General features: G+C 43.0%; 2 protein-coding genes across 2 annotated transcripts; one reads left to right on the top strand and one right to left on the bottom strand.

The window, feature by feature from the left end:
* Window positions 1-328: 328 nt before the first annotated feature.
* SLC46A2 (solute carrier family 46, member 2) lies at window positions 329-6,359 on the top strand. The gene is made up of 4 exons (XM_010135354.1): window positions 329-1,397; window positions 2,977-3,060; window positions 4,711-4,867; window positions 6,302-6,359. The coding sequence occupies exons 1-4, from the start codon at window positions 329-331 to the stop codon at window positions 6,357-6,359; spliced, it is 1,368 nt and encodes a 455-aa protein (XP_010133656.1).
* Window positions 6,360-12,485: 6,126 nt separating this feature from the next.
* LOC104492762 (sorting nexin-30-like) lies at window positions 12,486-22,999 on the bottom strand. Its single transcript, XM_010135355.1, has 4 exons — window positions 22,930-22,999; window positions 19,226-19,371; window positions 14,682-14,834; window positions 12,486-12,911 (listed from the first exon to the last, which is right to left on the bottom strand). Exons 1-4 carry the CDS (start codon window positions 22,997-22,999, stop codon window positions 12,852-12,854), a joined length of 429 nt encoding a protein of 142 aa, XP_010133657.1. The 3' UTR covers window positions 12,486-12,851.
* Window positions 23,000-23,057: the final 58 nt, after the last annotated feature.

Here is a 23,057-nt window from a genome sequence, read left to right as displayed (position 1 = left end):
ACACCAGGAAGAGGAGCAGCGGCAGTCAGTGAGCGCAGGGCGTTCTCCAGCTGTACAAAAGCCTCTCCTCTTGTCTGCGAGCCAGAGATCAGAGCAGCTCGGGGATGTGCGTGCATGCTGATGCATAACAAGGTGAGGTGCAAACATCCTCCCAGCCAGATCACCTCTTGCACAACTTTCTGATTCTGTGCAGCCTCATAGTCTTTTTGGGGTTTTGTCCACTGCTTCTCCTCAAGCATGCCTTTAGAGAAGAGCTTCTGAAGGTCTGTTTCCTCCTGCACATCTCCCTGCAGACAGCTCTCCACAAGAAGAGACAATCACCAGCATCATGGTGGGTGTGACAGTGATGAGGACGTGGGTTGAGCCGGTGGTCCTGGGTTCCCAAGTGGCCAGTGCCTTCTACGACACAGCGCTGCTGCTGGTGGTGAAGAACTACTACAACCTAACCAATGCCACCGCTCCCACCCATGCACAGGAAGATGCTCAGCAGAAGGCTGTCTCTAATTTTTATATCATCTACAACCTAGTCCTGGGCCTGAGTCCACTGGTGTCAGCCTATGGATTGTCCAAGCTAGGAGACAGGATGCATCGGAAGATCCCCATCTGCTTTTCTCTTCTTGGCTACTTGTGCTCCAAAACTCTCCTGCTCCTCCTGATCCTGTTGGGCTGGCCAATCGAGGTGATGTACGGGGCTGCTGCCTTCAATGGGTTGACAGGAGGTTTCACCACATTCTGGGCAGGCGTCATGGCTCTGGGATCCCTGGGGTCCTCTGAGAGCAGGAGGTCTCTGCGGCTCATTATTATTGAGCTGGTGTATGGCCTCGCGGGCTTTGTGGGAAGCATGGCATCTGGTTACCTCTTTGTCGGCTTCAGTGACCGCTATCGAGAGGGCACTCTGCTGGTGAGCTTCAGCATTGCTTGCTATGCTTTCTGCCTCTTCTACAGTGTTTTTATCCTGACAGTCCCCAAGGCAGCAGCTTCATGCCCAGCCAAAGCCAAGAGTGCAGAGGAGGTGGGCAGCCAGCTACCAGCCCACGCAGGAGCAGCAAAAGTAGAGAGTTCCCAACCTGTGGAAAGCAGCAGCTCCACTCCAGCATCCCCCTCGAAACTCGTCATAGCCATGCTGTTTGTGGCAGCAATCCTCTATGACCTTGCCGTGGTTGGTGCAATGAATGTACTCCCACTCTTCTTGCTCAGAGAGCCTTTAAGTTGGAATGCCGTGGAGATTGGTTATGGCAATGCTGCTGGGTATGCGATCTTCATCACCAGCTTCCTAGGGGTGTTTGTGTTCTCCAAATACCTGAAGGACATTACCATGATCATGATTGGAGTGATGTCCTTCAGTGCTGGCATCCTCATCATGGCCTTCGTGCGGTGGACATTCCTGTTCTACATTGGTGAGTTGAATGGCTGCTTGCATAAGTGAGTGCATGCTGCAAAAGGGGCTGGGTGTTTTGGTATCAGGAGAAGGGCTTTCACTTTGCTTCGCCATGAGTTTCAGAGCAGGGATCATGGCAGATGGTTACACAAGCAGTTCCCAAGAAGGCTTCATTATCATTACCCTCTCTCCACATGCTCCTTTGTACTTCTACACTCAGCACCCTATGATATCCAGAGGAGGCAAATGCTCCTGCCAAGGCTTAGTTTAAGGCCAGCTGACTTGTAATTTGTCACTTGGTCATAGCCCAGACCTGAGCAGGAGAACAATGGCTCACACTGTGGGGCAGTGGGAATTGTTGCTGGCTGCCTGTACTAGTCAGACCACACCACTGCAGTACTGGGAAATGCTTCTTGTGAGGTAAGGATCAAGCCTACAACAGAAACAAAGTGGTGGAGATTTCCTATTAAGTGAACATCTTAGCACGTGATCTATCTTTCTTACATTAAGGCATTTATGGACAATGGGAAACTTAATAGTGAAACACTGGAGCTGCTTTAGCAACTAAAACACCATGATAATGTAGCTTACAAATCTTACATGGTATAAAAGACCAAGGGATGGGTAACAATAGATGGGGCAGAATCCCACAACGAAGGAAAAGCAAGTTTATTGTTGGGACATAGCCTCTACAGTAACACAGAAAAAAACCCCAAGAACTTCATCAGTTGTGGTAGTAATATGGGTGATTCATATCTGACAAACTGAGAACTGTATGCTGCATGGCTTTGAGGTTTCAGGAAAAAGATCTAAGAAAAACAGCCTGAAGTGATTTCTCTGTCTGCCCCTACAGTGGATGAGAAATTGAAAACCAAAACTTATTCTAAAGGAGAAGACTATATTATATATGTGTACTAAGCCAAACATTGAGTGTAATTTTAAAGAAACTTTGTTTATTTAGGCAACCAAGCTGGGGAACAAAAGATAAAATTTAAATATGCTTGTTTAAGTCCATCATGAACATATGCTGCTACGCATTGTGCAGGATGCTTATTCCCCACATTGCAAAATCACCTTGGTACACTAGATGTGGACCAAGACTTCACTTGAGGTTGGTTCTGCTGACAGGAATGTAATTCCAGCTTCCTAAAATTCTCAACACTGGAGAAAGCCTCAAAATACCCTAAGTCAGAAGCATCAAGATAGAAAACAACTGTAGTATTATAAAGGTACTGTTTCTGTCAAGGCCATGTGGCATGGGGAGCTCTCTCTACTGGTTAGACTCAAATCATCAGCCTCACTATCTCAAAGGACAGTGCTATATTCCATCTATGCTGCGATTTTGGACTGAGACCAAGATACCATGGCTGGTCTGGGCAAAGAACCTCTGCTAGGGGGAGCAATAGGTGGTTTTGGATGAAGTGAGGACCTACACTCCTCACCAAAGACTTGTACTTCTTTCTGGTACTCAAGGACAAGAAAAGGTGAAGCAAAGGCTCTGCCCAAGTCGGAGGCATGTCGTCTTCAAAAGCAGTGGTGGATGCATTGTGAGACAAGGAGCAGGAACTCATGATAACTACATATTCATTGCATTGCAGCACGGGCAGTGATGCTCTTTGCCCTCATCCCCTTACCAACCATCAGGTCCATGTTATCCAAGCATGTCGAAGGATCATCCTATGGTAAGTACTTTGGTTACCTTAGCAATCAAAAACCCTCAAATCTCTCCATTCAGCCTAAGGTACAAAGAGAAAGGCAAGTTATTGCTTCAATACGTGCTTTGTGTAATAAAACCAGAACAGCTGGTACCACAAATGGGAAGGGAAGAGCAGAGAAACTTGCAGGACAAGATTGTCACACCCAAACTTCTTGTCTGTGGTTGCATCATCATTTATCCACAGAATTTTCAGCACATGCTTCAAGAGATTACTGTCACTGTGCAGCTCAGAGGCAGGGAAAACATGTGGAGTGTTGCTCAAAAACACAGTACCCCAGGGAAAACCAAAAGAAGCAAGACGCTGGGCTGAAACGCTGTTCTATTCATATTTGGCTTCTTCCAGTTTTGGGAAGGGTAGATTCCTTCCACCTTTTTTCAGCCATGCTCTCTCATGTCTCCTAGCATTACCTGGCAATTTGTTCCTGTCAGATCGTGACTTCAATGAAAAAGGATAGCCTTTCCATAAAAATTGGCCCTTCTTGGTAAACAGAAGCAGAAATTTTTTTCTATTCAAAAATGTATCAGAAAATAGTAAAATACATGTATTTTACATCACCATATTGAAGGCTACCATTTTTACCCCAATGACCTGGATTTAGACAAATCAGACAGGACTGGCCATGCATTCGAATAGCACCTCAGGCCCATGACTGCTTGTGCATCCTCTGAACATGTCCCCACAGCCACCCTTTGTGTCACTGTCCCTTCTGCCATATGAACATGACACTGCTCTGTCACCAGTTCATTCCTACTGCTTGTGCTCAATGTGTCCTATAGCAAACTCACCTACCTGACACAAACAGCACAGCTCAACCCCACAAAATAAGCATCATCATTAACCATAATACTTAATTTCCACCCTGAGAGCCATATAGGCTGCACCCGATTACAGCAGCAGACCAGCTCTCAAGCAGGACCATGGTGCAGAACAGCCCTTGCCTGCTGGTAGCAGTGTGGTCTCCTGGGGCATTGGCTGCTGGCGCCGCACAGCTGGAAAAGGCTGCCACAGCCTATGCAAGCTCTGTGCATAGCCCTGACCTTGCTCCCAGTTTCCACATCCCAGCAGGGCTGGGCGACTTCCTCTTCCCCCATTTACCACAACAGAAACAGAAGGGTGCACACCAGCAAAAAAGCTTTTTCCACTAGGATTCAGTTTCTGCCTTTCCTCTGCTCTAAACATTATAGAAATCACACACACCTCCCCATTTCAGGCATTATTATAATTTTAACCCAGAGGTCCACTGTTCTGGACTAGGACAGAAGCAGACCCTGAAGAAAATCTCCCCTGCTCTGAAGACATTCGCCCAAGACTATTTCTCTACCTTCTAGGGAAAGGAGCACTTACTGCCCAGTTTATTACTGCTCTTCCATGCAGCTACCTCTACACCTAGACCATTTAAACAGACAGTGTTCCAGTGGCATCTTCTGTCCTGCGCCTAGAAGAAAAGCCATTCAGTCCTGGTCTAGAACAGAAGCAGATATAAGCTCATACCATCTAGCACTTGTGAAGCCATGACCACATCACTCTTCCACACAGTGGTGATCCTAGATTTGCCAGGGAGGTACCAGAGCCATTTTTTAATCCCTGGTAACAAACCATGTTCTTGTCTTACAGGTAAGGTGTTTGTCCTGCTGCAGTTGTCCTTAGTCACCACAGGAGTAGTGACATCGACAGTCTACAACAAGATCTACCAAATCACACTGAACTGGTACAGCAGCTTCTGTTTCGTTCTGTCTTTTCTAGCCGGCTGCCTGAGTTTCCTCCCTTTAAGGTAAAAGAATAGAAAGGGGTTTGTCCAAAACAACACTCTGTACTTTCTCCACACTTTCTGATTTTAGGTCTAAAGTGTGTAATACAGATGAAAGAATTAATTTTTTTTAATTAAAAAAAAATTGGAAGAGACAATAATCTTGCAGAAATGAGTTGTTGAGTATCAAGGAGATTCAAAGAATGAAACTTGCAAGTGATCTAGCCAATGTTTTTAATCTTTTTAATTGCTGGAAATTAAATTAATTGCTGGAAAAAGGAGTATTTGGCAGAGTTTAAGAGTTGATAATCCCATGGGGCCAAGCCATCACACAAATAGAGTGCTTGATATTACCAAAAATAGTAGTAACGAGAACAAGGGAATAATCCTACACAAAGTAAAACATTTTTTAAAAAAATCCATTACAGGTTACTTAGTCATTGTCATAAAAAAGAATAATCTGAGTATCCCTCAAGCGTTTCTTTCACAGAGAAACCATTACCACATAGCAAAGGAAATTGTTACTTTTCTGATCCAGTGAATTTGCCCAACAGCTACAGAGCAACTGAGAGGTGCAATTTCAAGAACAAATTTTAAGCACAAAACCAGCTTAATTTGACAAGAGAAAGCTCAGACAGCATCTCCATCCAATCCTGCAAAATCTCCCCCCACATCTCACCTTGACCATCATCCTCTCCCCAAGACCCTCCAGCTCACTGCATTACTAGAACAGCAAGACTCTTCTAGTATGAAATTAAAGCGAAATGTGATAATATTTAATCCATGCAACAATAAAATTTTTATTCAGCTGTAAGCAGGTGCTGGATAGGCTAATGTAATTTGGGGTAATTTAAAAAAAGAAAATAGTACAAAATCTAAAGGCACTTGGTATACTGCCTTTAGTGTTACCACTTAGAAAGAAAAGAAAAGGTAACTCTAAGGAAAGCTCCTACATCTGCCTCATCCAGAACTCTGAAGGCTTTCTGGACTTGAGAACACATTTGACACCTGATGTCAGCCGGACTACAAGTGTGGGGAAGGCTACTTTGTACTCATCACTCCTCTGGCTCTGCTTTCCTTCTCATTTTCCAGACACAAGAGTGACTCGTTTCCTACACACAACCCTGCTGTTTAACAGTGAGTCACTGCTAGCTACTCAACGGGTTTTTAACACTGGCTCCAAATAGCCATTTGGAGCACCCTTATCAACACAAACAGGTTATTGGGACTTAAAAGTCTGAAAGATGACAAATGGTGCCAATGTCATTGCTTGTACTCAAGAGTAACTTACAGACAGGCTGGCAGGTGCTTGAGAGGAATCATAGGAGCACTTGGCCAGCCACAGACATTCCAGCAAAGTTTAAGATAAAGAATTGATAGGGAAGAAAAAGCAATCTGTAGTTTGAGAAAGTAGTTTGCTAGCTCTCTTGTAACCTGCATTTTTATTGCTCTTCACAGCATCGTGGCCATCAAACAACGTTCAACCACTGGCTCCCTTCAGATTCTGACTGAGTAGTGACAGAGGCTGTACCAGCTAAAGCATCTTTTGGTCTTTTTTATCTGAACTCTCTGGCACTACCAAAGTGCCAAGTGTCAGTCCTCACAGTTATCATCATTACAGGAAGCATCTCACATGTGTTTCCGTTTCTCAGCACACCATGGCCTCTTGGCCCCACAGCTCACCCAGGACAAAGAGATGTGCCTCATTATTTCTCCAGTACTCACCTTGCAGAGTACTGGCACTAGATATTACATACTAGCAGCCTTTAAAGCATTTTGTTCTCCTGCCAGACTGCTCGGCCAGCGAGTGGAGGGACAAGAACAGGGCAGAAGTGAAAATGGCATTTCTAGATGGATCATTCAGCGTGGAAGAGGAAACCAGAGGATCAGTTTTCCATTAGTTCCTTCGTGCCTGCTCATTCAGAAACTACAGTGCAGTTCTGTAGCTTTGGTTGATGAAGCAGAGATCTGTAAGCCATGTGCACATGGTCATCAGCAAGACACACCTGCTCCCCAAGGGCTTCAGACATGTCAGCATAGCCAATCAATGTTACATAGAAGATCGCTAAATACATTTTTAAAAAAGCATCTTTTCTTTTTTTAAAAAAAAAAGATTAAGACACTTTCATTAATCCCTACAATAAACCACTTCTGACCAGATGTTCACACCCCCAATGTACAGAATATTGTCCACTGTCCCTGCACAGCGCTTTAACAGAGCTCACGGGAGGACCGCAGGGGCTCGAGAGCCAATACCAGCATTTCAACCCACACCGTCAGGATGTGCTGCTCTTGTAACAGGTTAGGAACAGGCAGCACAGCACACTGCTCCTGCAGGCTTTACGGAGGTGTAGGACAGTGATGCCAGGTAAGTCACCTGCAGTTACTCCAGCTTTATGTTGGGTTGAAGCCCCTACTTAAAGGAACATCATGCAATACAGCAACTGGCATGAGACGTTACCAGCTAAATCCACACATGATTCAAAAGGCTGGCATGTCCTAGAGGGATCAGTGCTTAAATTATGTGTATACTTACACACTAATTGAATTAATGAAGATTAAGTGGCTTCCAAACTCCTGGACTAAGGAAAGGCAAGTTAAAAGCCCTTCAGTAACTGAAACAATCTGGAGGCAAATCAGGCAGCCTCAGGTTGAGCCAGGGATGCAGCAAGCAGAGTTTGATTACTTGCTACGCAATCTCCTATTCTGAGGCAGTTGCTGACACCCCATTCCACCCACACACATACTCTTGCAATCTTTCCCCAGCTTCAGGCTTCACTTTCCAGTAATACCAGATGTACTGCAGCAGCAGCAGGATGACTTTCAGTTAAATCAGCAACGGAACAAGATTAAGGGAAGTGTATTTCTGCAGTAAGACAGTGAGCTGCAAATAAGCACACATGTCATTTCAATGGCGAAGGCTGCAAAAAAATGAAACTTTGTATTCGAGGTAAAGGAGTCATCTTTTAACACATTTATTGGTCCATTCCATTAAATTAATTGAGGTAAACAAACGGTGCATATTTTAAAAAATGTACACACTAATAGAGAATTACAAACAGTTTTACCTCAAAGTGTTTTTCCTCCATCAATTCTAGTTCCATAGTAAACAACACACAAAGTATATTTATACAGAGATATACGAAAGGGTATAGAAACATGCCAGCACCAGAAGGAAAGACATTTCCTAGCCTGCGAATCTGAACAAGAGCACGGTTGCCAGATTTGGTCAAGTGCAGGAAACAAAAGCCTCCATCCCAATGTTACATTGTTTACTAGCTAAATTCACACAGAGACAAGTCTTTTCACAGCTTTCATTTTGGTTTTTAATGGTATGAATGGTGACACTAGTTCCGGTGAGTGGGTTTACAGAGGTTGAAAGCAGAAGAGACTGGGCAATGAGCCAGCACCATTTTGGTTCCCAGTGCTGACACCTTCAACAAGGAGGGGGATGAGATCCACCTCCATTCCCAGCCAGCTTGCCTTCACCTGCATGGCCCAGCTCTCCAAACCTTCAGGAGGGACAGAGGCACAGAGGAAAAGAGAACAAAGACAGTGCTGCTTTATTTGCAAATACTAAAGACAAAAGCCCTTTGGCTGTTTGCTATTGTAAAACTGTCCCTCTGCTATTTGTCTCCTTGTGCAGTGGGAAATGGCCCAAACCCTGCTGCTTGGTCTGAAGGTAAAGATACATATCCCAGCAGCAGCGTTAACGAAATGGTTTAGCTTCAAAGCAGAGGGAACCGAGGCCTTCAAAGTAGTCTAGGACAGCACGTAGCCTTTAACGTTTGACCATGCCACTTACATAAGTGAGATCTACTTATGCCCTTTCGGAAAGTGCATTATTTTCTGCACAAGTACTGTGCCTTAGCCATGTGTCTTCAGAAGTAGCACAGGTCACTACTGAGTACTTGTACAAGACTTGTACTACCCCAGCAAGACTCCAAAGTGCTAAGCACAGAGTTAAGTATTAACATTTTGTGTAACTGGTTAAATAGCACTCCCAAAAAGTTTAAAATGCAAGAGTCACACCGCCAGAAAGTAAGATTATTCCTGTGATCCCCAGTTGTACTTCACAGAAAAATCTGGCAAGTAGTAGCAACACCTATACCTTAAAAAAAGACCCTATTTTCCCTATTTGTTGGTTGCTGTAGCAAGTTAATGGGACAAGGGAAATGCTGTTACTACCTTCAAAACTTAAGACAGCTGAACATCTAATGAGCTAGTTTAGTCTATGCAATTTTCCTCAGTGGTTTTCAGCACCAGGTATTTAAACAGTCTGCCACATTAACAGTAATCATACTCAGTCAAATTGTGCAAGTTTTAGCAAAAGCATGGCTCCTGTTAAAACACTGAACAGTCTGGGGGGCTGGAAGGGAATTCTTTTGTACCTTGGCATCTGCAGGACCTATGCCTGAAGCACTATGCATCACAAACAGGCCACCTCACTGTACCTCCACAGGACTGCCTCTGCCACGCATGCTTTGCAGATGCTTCTACCACTTATCCAACTACTCTAACCTCAGAACAAGTGTCAGTGTGACAAAATCCAAGCCAAACTCAGTGAAAAGTCCATACTTTATTCTTTGATAGAACTTGCATCAGAAGAGTTTGTGTCTTTAGGGCTACATATGTCTCAGCTTTTCATCTTTCAATGGATACTCGAAAAGGCATCAATGTTTATTGCAAGGGTCAGACCTGGTAAAGATACCTATGAACAAGACATGGTTCATGGCTGAGCATGAAAACAGTATCTCAGTGCTTGCTTTATTGTGCTGGTGCCAGTTAAGAGAAGAAACAAACATCCCAGAAATTACACAGAAGTAACCAGGACAGCAGTGAATTATGCATCCTCTGAGAGGGCACTTGGTCTGACTATGGATTACAAGGAAAACTGGGCTAATTTAAGGACTGTTGAAGGACACGTGTTACATAGGCTTATAGAAAAGGTGCAACTACTTTTGACATCATTTTAGTGCATGTACAGAGGGTGACCTTAAGTGAATGAACACTCAGTAAATTACTCAAAGATGGTGCTCCTACTCCTGCTTCCCTGCATCACTGCCTTCCCTGCATCACTGCCTTTTACTTTTCACACTTCTGGTTTGGGCCACCCAAAGGACAGACTCCTGTTCTGTAGGGATTACAAGATAATGTGTCAGAGCTTCACTAACCATTCAGATCTCAACCTCCCACTAACAGCAGTTAAGTAAGTGCACTCTTTACATCTTACAGGAGTTTCCTGCTATTTTGTAGTTCTCTCCTACTGCCCCAAACTTCACAGTCAGGATCCTCCCCAGACCCCACAGCCTTTTCACCAGTTACCTAGCAACTTACAACAGCTCTTCTCCATAGCCCATAGGAGCTGAGAGACCCACCATTAGTGTCACCCTTCTTACGCTGCAGCAACTCCTGCAGAGGACTCCTCTTTTGAATGTTAAGTTTTACTTCTCTTGTAGGGGTTTAAGAGGTTTTGGTGTTCCAGAGCATGTGAGGAGTTCTGTTAGTAGCCATTGCCTGAAGCACATGTTCCAACCTCTCCTCCAGATCACTTTGCAGAAGCCACAGAACTATGTACTCATCAGGTAAGCGCGAAGTGTGGCTGCCTTTCAACAGTTTAGCCAGAAAGGAATTTGAAATAGAAACACGCGTTGGCTGAAGGCTAGTTCAAAAACTATGCCACAGGAGCAGTGGCCTCAGATTAAATAAAACTTAAGCTGATCTTCAACAGCATCAGCCTCCACAGTTACACACTGATTTGAACTTCACTCGGTACCCAGAACCACGCTCTTCAGTTTGACATGAAACTAAGAGGGAACGGTACCTCAGTGTTGTAAGGCATCATACAAAATCTCCTCACCTCACCCACCATCCTTTCACTTTAATATGCTGAAGGAAAGACTGTCTAAATATTAGTTCAAATTAAATTTTGCTAGACTCCCAGTGATGTTGCAGAGTCAACTACAAAATTCCGTTTTCCATAAAGGAACAACATCAAAAAAGCATGCTGAACTCTTTGTGGGAAGTAGGGAAGACTATGACCCTGAAGGTCACTACTAAACGGAGATAAATTTAGAAGGGAAAGATTGAAGAAACACTTGTGACTGCTTCAAGATTATCCCATTAGGCATTTCTCTCGCACAAGAGTAGTTTGTGTTTCTGGACTTAACAGCAACTTAAAGCAGAGTTGTCATTTACACCAAAAAAGTGTAAATTGATGAACAGTGAGCTTAAGCCATAGAGCACAGTTTGTTTAGTATGATAGTCAGTTGAGGCTGAGTTAAAAAGGAAGATCTTAAATTGTCTTAAATATGACTTTTCCACCCAGAGAGCACCACCACATTAGCCCAACAGCTACCACACTGCTGCAGTAACTCATCTTGACAGTTGCTATAAAGGAACCAAGCTAAATAGGGGAGCTTCAGGTATAGTTGGTGTTCATGAAATGATAAAGTCCAAGCCAGACTGATAGCTAACAGGTTGCCACAGGAGAGCATAGAAATTGCACACACTCAATTACTGCTAAGATCCTTTACAAGAGTGTTGCTGGAAGTTAAGTAATGACTGAAGTTTAGCAGCAGGTGCTCAGAGTTTATTCCCCCAATCCCAGTACTACACTGATATTAACCCCCAAGCCTCTCACTTATTACAGTTAAAAGGATTTATGTCCATGCTGTTAAACCAGGACTCTGGGAACCTGGGAATCATGGAGCATTCCTAAGGCCATTAACACCAAGCAGGCATTTACTTGAGGCTGGACTGCAAGAAACAGGGGTAAAAAAGGGACTTGCAGAACTAGTGACATTTCTAAAGCCCAATAAAAACAACTAAGAAAACAGATCAGTACCAAAAATAGTCTTAAAAGACTTGCCATGTGGTTCAGTAGAGACAGGTATGAACACTAATGTACCAAACAGGGTATCCATCTACCCCCTGCAGACGTGTACTGACCTGTTTAAGGTAAGTTTCACACACAATGATGCTTGGTGTAAGCAAACATTTGACACTTTATGGCTTTTGGCTGCTGCAAAAAAACATGGAAGAGAAAGCAGAGTTCTGCCCTTACTACAGCAGGCACCTGAAGTAACCAAGCCCAAAGTGGCTCTAGTTCAGAAAAAAAAAAAGAAATGTTCGAAGCATGTACCAAGAGAATTCTACCATGCAACTCCCAGAGCTACCTTAGACAAAATACACAAAAGACTCATACTTGCTTCCACCATTCCCATAAGTCTTCTGTCTGCTGTGCAACTCACTCCCATAGCTAGGCTGATTTTGATTCCCCAACTCAGTCACAAGTACACTTCAGCCAACTGACATTACTTCATAATCACCAAGGTAAACAAAGATACTCAGTATGAACCAACAGCATGCCACACTCACAAAAACCACAGATCATGCTTGCATCAAAGGCTATCTGCAGGTGGTGTTGGTATGTTCTGTCTAGGACCAGGCCAACTCCCACACAGAAAAGTCTACAGAAACCATTTTATCCAGAGGGATCATATGGGCAGTAGCGAAATAGAAAATACTCATTTCCAGCCTTCCCCTGTCCATCCAAAAAAAGGGATAAGGAATGGTTAGGGAGTACTGTATAACAGGAACAATAATTGGTTGGGGTTTTTTTAGCAAACAAAACAGAATGGTAATAAAGATGTCATTTGGCACCTTGCAGTAGAGTTTTATTTTCATCTTTTTAGTGTTCCACTCATCAGTTCCTTCCAGACTAGAGAGGTAAGTTTTATCGAGATCCCCGTGCACTTTCACTATGAACCCCAAATCACTCCATAAGATAAAGAAGGAACCATTCAAGGTAACTCAAAAAGATGAAACATACCCCAGTTTAAAACACAAAGTGAGGAAAATAAATTCAAATAGTTTTCAGAGCATCTGTTCCAGCCTGAGAGCAGCTGGTATTTCAGTTAACTTGACAAAAGGAGTCCTTCATACAGTTCCAGTATGTCTAGTGGTACTGAGCATAGAAGTGCTAGACTGTCCATGAAGGTGGTACTTATTTGGTCTCTGGCTTGTCTTGCAATAGTGGTATGATTGACTCCCACGCCGTAAGGCACTGAAGAAAGACATAAAGATTTTAAAAAAATGGATTGTACATCAGTTCTTGTAACTTTTGACCATTCCTTCCAGAACCAAACAGAATACAAGCTCAAAAAAAAGCTAGCCAGGTGTTTATACATTAATTACAGATTTTTTACAGAAGGCAAAGAAACCCACAGAAACAAATTAAAGCCTTCCAAAGTCATCAGTTGGTCCAAGCCATTAAAAAAATCATCAGAATACCCAAGATTGCAAAATATCAAGCTATATTCTTCTAAACTGAAGAACGTCACAGCTTTCAGCTAAGCAGACAAACTGTAGTATAAATTCACATCTTTGTGACATGACTGTGGAAGAGGGCTCATGTGGACACAATGGCAGCTATTATAGACTACCTCAAGCAGATTTTCTTGAAAAACTCATGCATTTAGGGAAGGTAGTTCAAAGACACAGTGTACTCCAGTACACCTCTGGGACGTGACTACACTGCACAACAAACTGGTAGTGCCTGGTATGGTAAAATAGAAGTGGAGTCTGGGATATTAGAAAGTTACTCCAGGCTTTAGAGCCATTTCCCCAGATGTACATACTTCTCCAGGCCTTGTGCTGTGTATCATTACTCTTTCAACCACATACAGATCAGAAGTCAAACTGGACAAATATAGACTGTGGAATACCTATTATCAAACACTAGGAATGGACAAACTCATCACCAGCTCTTATGTCCACAAGTCTCTGTTGTCAAGCATCCTCCTTCTAATCCTTCTACTTGTAACTGCAGGCAAATAGAGTATTTCTAGTTGTGTATCCTGAAGCAGTTAAGATGCTTTCCTACCAAAAAGCTTCCTTGCTGCAGCCAAGAGCAAAACTTAGATACAAAGATTTAACTGTCAGTTGCAGAGGCACTGGTGGATATTCAGTGGAGTCTAAGACTCCCGCCTCCACAGCGGTCTCAGAAGAGACAAGAGACCAGGCTGAAGGAAGTTCTGTGTGACTAGTTAGGAAATGCAGACAAGTCAGACATTGGAAGAGGCAAAGGAAGTGGATATCGATATTACAAAGAGAGGTAACTTAGCACAGGAAGAAGTTCGTAGATGTGGAAAAAAACGAACAGGAAAGAAGATTAAGTATGTCACCATGCATAAGCCTAATAGTGTTTAATGTATCGACTACTGCATTGGGCAGCACTGTTTCATCATGAAGGAAAACTAGACTGTCAGCATGTGCAGTTAAATGTCAAGGCCCATTCACTTAAAATCTGACACCAAATCTCAGGTACACAGGCACCGACTGAAAAAGGACAGAGGCACCTGACTAGGTATTTCGATGGCTAGCATAAAAGGGACCAAACTATGGACAAGGGGACAGAGATTAGAACAACTTACGCATACCAGATGTAATCTATACATAGATCCATGAATGTACATTAACCCATGAAGTTTTTTCATAAAAGGAAGAATCAAGAGATTTTCTAGACTGGTAGTATTATTAGAACACACAATTTTGATCTCTTTCTGCTGCTCAGTGATTTGTTCAAGAATGCAAGATTGACAAGCATCCGGATGAAATACTGACACAGGGCTGCCTTGTCTCATGCAGATCACTTGAGCGTGGCCAGAAACTCAATAGATTACACTAAGCTGCTGACAAATAGCAGCTTCCACAGCACTAGAGAACTGATTTAGATGTCCAAGGTTTTCTTCAAGACAGCATCAAGATTTCCTGAAGAATTATTACTACCCTAGAGGAAAATTATTGCTGCCAATGTTCCAGCAGTGCCACATACCTTCTCGTAGTACTGGATGTTTTTATCTGCCATCCCCATGAGTAGCTGCCTGAAGTCTTGCCTTTTGTTGTTCTGCCATCTCTCCATATCTGCTTTCAGGTCAGCATTGAAACACTCTACTCGGTCTTGACATTTCTCAACATCTGTGGGTACCTGCAGCAAAAGGAGTAAAGATTGAAACTGTCACTGAGAGTGCTAAATTGATGAAGTAGCTCAAACCTCACTGAACAACGCCACAGAGGAAACAGTAAGTTAGCAGTAGTTACCCTGAATAAACTTGGTTATGGCTGCAGCGGAAAAGAGCCCCAATTCTCTATTAGCAAGGAGAAAGGATTGCTTACTTTGTTCTCTGCTTGAGGTGGCAGCAGTTGTGCTTATCCAGCTCCTCACGAGATATGGAGGTAGACTGAGGAAGAGCTAGGGGCACACAAAGAGGAAAACCACTTGGTGTAACAGCTGAGTGCCTAGGCTCAGTTCCTGGTTCTCAAACTGAAGAGCTTGACTACAGCTCCAGAGTAAGCTCTCTGTCAAGCTGGTGTTCTTTGCTTTTGTTTTACATAACAGGCAACTACAGGACCTATTTACAAATGTTTCTTCAAGCAGGAAAGCCATGAACACCTTTCTCTCCCTTCTTGTGCTGCACGGACCACACAGACAGGAAGCCTGTAAGCACATGCAGTCTAAGCCCATGACTGCAGAAGACATCATCTCCGAGCTCTAGCACCAGCCTGAAAAGTGAACTTCCACTCCGGAAGCCATGACTTGCACAAAGACAAAAGGCAGGAGGAAAAACTTTTGCAGAAGTTTGTAGTGTCTCATCTCATACATGATAGTTTCAGAAAATTCCCTTTTTCTTTGAGAGGCATGAAGGAAGGAAGAAGATGGACAGACTATGTAAGAAGCTTTTTAGGGGTAAGAATACAGGAAATTAGACTTCTGCGTTAGATTGCTATGCAGTTTGGCAAAGTATATGATTTAGGAAGAAACGTATCAATTCTGGTTCTTCTCCAGGATGTCAATTAAGGCTCATCACTGAAGTATTACGTCAATTTTATTACAGTAATACTTGGAGTAGGTTCCTGTATCTGTTTTCTAATAAAGCTGTTCAAGATACTGGAAGCACCTTTTTCATACTCATTGAAATTTGAGTATTCTTTTATTCACAAAATTGGATTTACACTACAGGCAGCTTTGGGGTTCAGTAACTACACACCTCCCCAACCCTCTCTGAGCTCTACGCTTGTGGCTACAGAATCCATTCTGCTACAGCTCCAAACATGAAGTTCTTTCGTAGGCTACAAGAGAGAAGAAAAGAACTACCAAACCACTGTCTGCAAGGTTTAGCAGATGCTTCCCTCAAGGCAAGTGTGCCTTGTGTCATATTTGTAAGTATTCTACCTAAACAAGAAAGGCTAGGCTATCAGGCGAAAGAGTAATGAAGTCTGAAAGCAAAACCATGTAAGATTTCCCAAACCAGTTTAGTTCAAGACCTCACCAGCTTCCTGCTTCTGCCAGGATCTGAAAGTACAATGAAGCTATAAAAAAAAAAAATCCGTTCTTTCTCACAGCCAGTTCTCACACAGGTCAGGCTAAAACTATTACACAATTTTACAGCTACAGGGACAATCCAGTGGTCAGCAAAGGGCAACAAACAGGTCACATATGCTCTAATTAAGGAACAACAGCAACGAATTCTACCTAAGTCTCCACAGGTATCATGAAAGCATTAGCTGCACATGCACCAGTCCTAAAGAGAAGTGTAAATACTTTTCCTCCCATAATTGCTGCTTCCCAGAAGTTGCAACTCAGTAACTGAAAATTTTATGTTAATTAACAGGTTTTAAGCACTTTATATCTGGTGCAAGGTTGACGAAAAGAGATGTTGTATTTCTAACATGAAATTTGGGCAGAAGTTGAAACATCAATGCTGATGCTTTTATCTGCTTTTACCAGCGGACATATTAAATATCAGCTAGCAACTAGGAGCTGAGAAGACAGGTCTTCCAGAGAAGTTGGTATTTTCTTACTGATGGCTGCTCTCAAAAAAAGCCACCCCAAACCAAGTGACAACTGGCTCAAACTCCAATACACTCTGGAAGGGTCCATCATTATTTTAGTAAGTCAATTTAAACTGAGGAGACATGTATATGCCGGAAAGAACTGAGCACAAAATTGTACATTCAGGAGTCTGGTGGCCTCATTCAATAGAGAACATGAATTCTGCACCTATGTCTATTCCCTTTCACATAATTCTTGCAGAGACTAGAGTCTAAGTACACCTCACATCTAGAATTTAGCATGATCAAGTGCAGATGGCATTTTTTGCTGTGTATGCATACCTACATTTTTAAAACTCCGCTACAGCATCATTACCAAGTAACAAATGGTCACAAAGCACAACAAATCCAGCATTCATTAACTTACCTCTACCTTCCTAGTTCTCTGGAAACATTGTCATAAGCTTTTTTTTTTTTAAATACACACAGTCACCATGTTCCCACAGATCACCACTCTGCAAAGCCTTGAGGCAGGCAGAATAAAGCAGGTCAGAGTTGGACTTCATCTCACCAAAAGGAAATGACGCCTGCACCTCACTACGTTGACTGGATTACTGCAAAAGCAGGTCCAGCACGGGTAAGAAATAGGTAAGGAGCGTTTCACCACTGTACTTGCTAGGAACAGAAAGGCTGCAGACTCTCCACTTACACTGCTGTGCTAGTGTTAAAACACCACACACACAGTATGCTTTCGGGGTAAACTTCAGCATTCTGAGCAGTATTTGCTTACAGACATTTATGGCAGCCCTAAAAGCCTTTAGCATTTATAGGCCACCAAGTTCTAAGCTGATCAAAATGTGACAATGACCTAATGACACCAACAGAGCTTTGTGGAAGCAATCTGATTATGTCAACAGTGAGTCCCAGAATGCCCTCCAGTGGAAGAGATTAACATGTAATGATAGGCCCTCATTTAATGACCCATGAGAAGGCCTTTTTTCCCTTGAAGTTCCATTTACATTGTTAGTTTTAATTTTTAATTTTAACATAATTTCTGCCAATTCAGCTAAATATGCTAAAAGGAACACAAACTGCATTCACTGCATAACCCAGACCCTCTGTCTGCTTTTAATTTCCAGCAAGTCATAGCCAGGAGACCTCACGGAACATTACGATGCACTGCTAGCCACAGCTCTGAACTACTAGCTCCTACAGACACGGACATTACCTTTAGGAAGAAAGGATCTGAAAATTGCAAGCCAGTGTTTTGTGAACATGCAAGGAGTTTGTTCGTAACATGCACGTTAGTTCATTCAACTTCATCTTGTAAATAACACAAAAGAATCGTTAGAAAAAAGGTACAAGGAGTTACCAAGATATGCTTATACTCTGGAGAGGAGACCTAAGTAATCAAAAAATTCTTAAACAGCTATTTAAGTGCTGTATTTTACACAATAATCCCACTGAAAGGTCAGATGCAAAAGGCTTTAGTAGAGATTAGCAAAGTTCAGCAGCTCACTGCATCAAGATCTTGATAAAATCAAATGCCTAAAGAGTTCAACTGGCTTGTTGGATATGCTAGATTTAGTTCCCCCGACCCTACACACAACTTTAGAATACCTGCTCACAACAAAGCTACACTGAGGAAGTAACAGTACATAGTACAACAGCCAGCAGCGGGGCAGGCAAGAGACCAAACTACAAGAGAACCACAAGATACCTAAGACATCAATACTTGGGGAGTCTGTGACAGACACAGGATCAGAGAAATACTAAATCGCATTTCTGTGCTCTGGTCCTTCTCAACTTCTTAAATACACTACGTGAACCTCCTGTAAGACGTTGTATAGTAGTCCTAATGCTGTAAAGTCATCTGTTAGTTATTAACACAAAAATGAACGAGAACCAAGAAACCCCAGGTAGAGGAAGGGAACAAAAACTGTTGTCATAGTTGGAGAAAGTTGCAGTGACTTATGATAGGGCTCTTTCACATTGTCTCATGCAGAAAGCAGGTGGCAGCACAAGCACATCAGTTTACAGCTGTGCTTCTGCATGAAGTCCAGCCAAATCCTGTCACCCAATGACAACCACTGTGTCTGTTCAGCACCACACAGGAAGAGCTCCCTAGCAGAAGGGGCAAAATAGAGTCTTCCAGAATCAGAACATGTGTCCTGCAACACAGTTCAGCAGCGCCACGGCTCAGACCTTAACTTAGCTAGCTGACATACTGCTAAATCACCAGAGACTGCTCCACCACTGCTTCAGGCCATGTCGCTAAACACTCCAACTCACTGCTGGCTGATCAAGTGCTATGTAGGTCAGAGACATCCTGCTCTGCATGGTGGAAGAGCACTAGCACAGAAGTTCCCGGACATGTTATATACCTAGATCTTTATTTCACACCAGCTTGCCAACAAACTTCTGCCAGAAATTGCTTATATGGCAAAGCAGCCACCAGACCCAGAAAAGGCAACTCCTACTTCTCTATTCTTCTCAGGAAGAGTGCAAGCTTAAATTAGTTTTTGTAGAATAGTTTTAAGTGCTAACCTTTGGACGATCTTCTTTTTTCAAGGCTACTGCTTCCAGTTTTGCTTCATACTCTGCTTGAACTTGGTCTCTCTTCTTCAACACATTCTGCGCGCAAGAGAAAAGACAGCTGTGAGACGGATACTCTTGTTCCTTCCCACCCCAGCCTGCAAGAAACCACAAAGTGATACAGCTTAAGTGCTAATTCAGTCTCCTATTTTACAGTATTTAGGGAGTAGCTTTTAAAAACAAAAGAGCACTTGTTCTCCAGCAGCTGGCATAGTCTGATAAAATTCAACTTTTGGACAAGCTGGAAGCATGCAAGGCAGAAGGTGTCACATAACCATGAATATAACCCTAAGTAAATTAAATTCATCAGTTGACCTATTATTAGCATGAAAAGGATACAAACAAACCATCAAGGACTGGTACAAAGCTTTTCATACGCTCACGCAGCAGACAGAAAACAGCATGGGTTAAGACAGACAGGAAGGACACCACAGAAGGTCTTACACCCTTTTCACTTGCAAAGACTCCTCAGCTCTTTACAGCAAGCTTACATTCTTGTGTTAGAACAAAAGTAAGCTTTGCTTTTAGGTGTGTTTGAGAGGGTTTGGTTGTTGGTTAATAAAAAAAATTATGAAAAGCACAATTTTCATGAAAAGCACTGAACTTTCTCAAGCAGTGCATTTTTTGACAGAGTACTCTAAGCACAGAGAGCAAAAGACTCTATCTTGTACTACATCCACAAGCCAAGATCTCCACTATGGTTATACTACAATTTACAAATTAAAACAACCACTGAAATTAGTCTTAAGAATATAATACTAAAGAATAACCAGTCGTGTCTGCAAGAGTGGGTAACTTACCTCTTCAAAAACAAAACAACTAGTAAATTTTTTATAACTCAGCTGATGCAAAGTTATTTAAAAAGTTCAGAGGGAAGTTGGCCAACTGCTGAGGCACATGTAAATTTTAACTTCTTTTGCAGCCAGCTTGGCCAGTTTGTGTTTAAAATCTTCCCTTCTGCCATCCAGAAGTCATTACCCCATTAAAATAAAAGGAGGTAACTAGTCATTTTCTCAGTTTCAGACAAGGTTAGTAAAGCAGGACTAGTCACATGCACTGCTGTCTACAGAAATACCTGTTTAAAAGACCTCTGAGAGCCAGCCTAGCCAAGAACTGTCTCCTAATTAAAGATGCACAAAACCTACAACCACTAATCATTATCTTCCCCTTGCTCTCTCAAGCCCAGGGAAGGTCACCAGTGCAGTTATTCTAGAGTAAAGATAGGAGACATGGCAATCAATATTCTTACAAATCTCAGTCCACGATAAATACTAATGGCACCTCATCCACAAAGCTGCTATTGATTTAGGAAAAAAGGGGGGGAGGCAAAACTGAAAAATTCACCTTCAACAGCTTATCCCTCCCTTTTGTCCCCAAAGGTATGCAAGCAAGCATGCCCTTAGTAGTGTTTGTTTGAAACACCGCAAGTTCCAGTTCCTTTTAGAAGCTAAGCAATTATGTGGAATAGCCCTTAAGTAACTGTGTTACCAACGCAACAAAAGCCTGCAAGATTTAACAGGTATTTCTACTTTGTATTGCCTCTTGAATCTGAGTCAATTGAAACTTCTCAGAAGAACAGCCAGCTCCAGCAATTGCATTCAGCCTTCAGAAGCCTGGAGTTAGCTGGATCTGTACCAGGACTAGCCAATTATTTAACACGTGTCAGCAGACTAGATTCAAAGGGCAGGTGTCTTATTTCTCCTTAAGTGCTGAAGTCCATCCACTGTGGAACATATTAACAATATGCTTCTGAATACAGTTTTAAGTAACCACTGATGGCTGAACCTGCAACTGACAACAAAAATACTGTGTTCTCTTTCTCTTGTCCCATATATTAAAGGATGCATTTGTTCTGGCACCTCTAGGCAGTCTCTTTTCATTTGTAGATCAATGTACTAATGCTTCAGCAGCTCCTCTGCAAAGCTCTGTATCAAGTATCCCCAGAATTAGAACAGCCCATGCTAGCTGAGGCCTCACTTAGGAGAGAAAAAATATTAAAAAAAAGTTGGAAAAAACCAACACCAAACAGCAGAAGCTCACACGCTACATTTCAGTTATCTGGGGACAGAACTAAACCACTGGTCCCAGTACAAGCAAGGTGTAGCTTGCTTTCAGTGAGGCAACTCCTTCTCTATTTTGTATTTAGTTGAAACATTTTACCCTGGCCCATATCTCCAAAGGAGCTCCAGGAGTCTGCCATCAGCCTCCCTTCCCAAATTGTAATTCTATGATGTTTGCACACCACATAGCTTCCTCCTATAACTAGACCTAACAAGAGGATCCTTATTTACTGCATGCCCATAGAGAGACAGTTAGCTAGTCATGTGGTGCTTGCTTTAAACATGCACTAAAAGTAATGTCCAATGCCAGGGATCACATCATCTCAGGAGCACTTCTGGCAGTGTTAAGCATACAGAGTTCATATACATTTTAATATCAGCACTGAATTACATAGAAGAGTTTGTCCTCTACACTTGCCTCCCTGGGGAACATCAGTGGACTGCAAAAAGTGTGCTACTGCACATTTGCTGACAAGGGCCTCACTGTACCACGATTCAAGACATTGTCTGGCCATCTCCAATGCGGCCTGTGTTTTAGAAAAGGTCTCTCCTAGACACTACCAGCACACTTTTTAACTCAAGCCCAAAATGCCTCCATCTTCAAGGCAGCTATACCAAAAGCCCACCAATACCCTTTTGGGTCCTTGAAACACCCTCTTCCTGAAGTAGTCTATGCCAAGGAGGCACAAAACCTCAGGGCCAGTCACAATGAAGTGTTTATGCCACTCATTCCCAGTGAGATTCACCTCAGTTTGCAGTACAGTGAGCTGCTGGGATCCTCCTGTCACTCCAAAAACACAAATGGGATCTGCCCCATCATAACTTGATGACATTAAGGTACACTGTGCACTGGTATCAACTAGGGCCTTATTCTCCTGTGGGTCTGATGTGCCAGGCCATCAGATCCACAGTCCAGTAACACCTGATTGTCCCTTTCCTCCACCTTGTTGGAGGCAGGGACCCTCTAATCTTGATCAGAGTTCCTCACTTCTTGTGAAAATTACTACTGATTCTCTCGAAGGGACTTCTAAAATCAGCCCTCCTACTCTGTCTAGAGAAGATCCCACTGGAAACTGGAGCAGCGTTTTTCTTGCTGGAATACCCTTTCGCAATTGTTTTCCCTTGCAGCTCATGTACTCAGACATGGATTAAAGTAGGTTTTCATCCTGCTTCCTCTCCACTGTCATGTAGGTGGAACCAGAGAGTACCTCATGGTGTGTACTGCCCATGTTCTCTCCTTAGAGCAGGGGAGTGCCTTCTCCTAACAGCTGTGATATTGTCCTGTACAAGTGGAGAGTAGGACATACCCTCCTTGAATTGCCAGAACTTCTGAGATAGTCCCTCCACAGCCATAACACAGGGCCATAGGGAGAAAGAAAGATTTGTACTGCCGAGTTGGCCAGACACTTCACCTACCCTGTAACCCATGCCTTCACTCCAATCACTACAGCCAATGAGTTGTCATGTTACAGTGGTACACTTCGTAGAAACTTGGACAGCATGCACTGGGCTTCATCTGGGTCTGTAGGTACCTGCTCTTCATTCAGATTGTTAAAATCACCTCCAGCACAGCCAATTCCCTCAGGAACTGGATACCTCTCTCCATGGCAAGCCACTTGCCCGGGTGACATACAACACCTTCCTTGAAGAGATACCTCTCCTCCATATCTGACAGAAGTCACCTCCAGAGACCGAGGGCTTGTGTCTGTCTTCCAATCGCCTTG

The sequence above is a fragment of the Buceros rhinoceros genome, unplaced genomic scaffold (genome assembly GCF_000710305.1).
Source record: "Buceros rhinoceros silvestris isolate BGI_N320 unplaced genomic scaffold, ASM71030v1 scaffold3434, whole genome shotgun sequence".
NCBI lineage: Eukaryota > Metazoa > Chordata > Aves > Bucerotiformes > Bucerotidae > Buceros > Buceros rhinoceros.
This window is presented reverse-complemented; position numbering and strand designations above follow the sequence as displayed.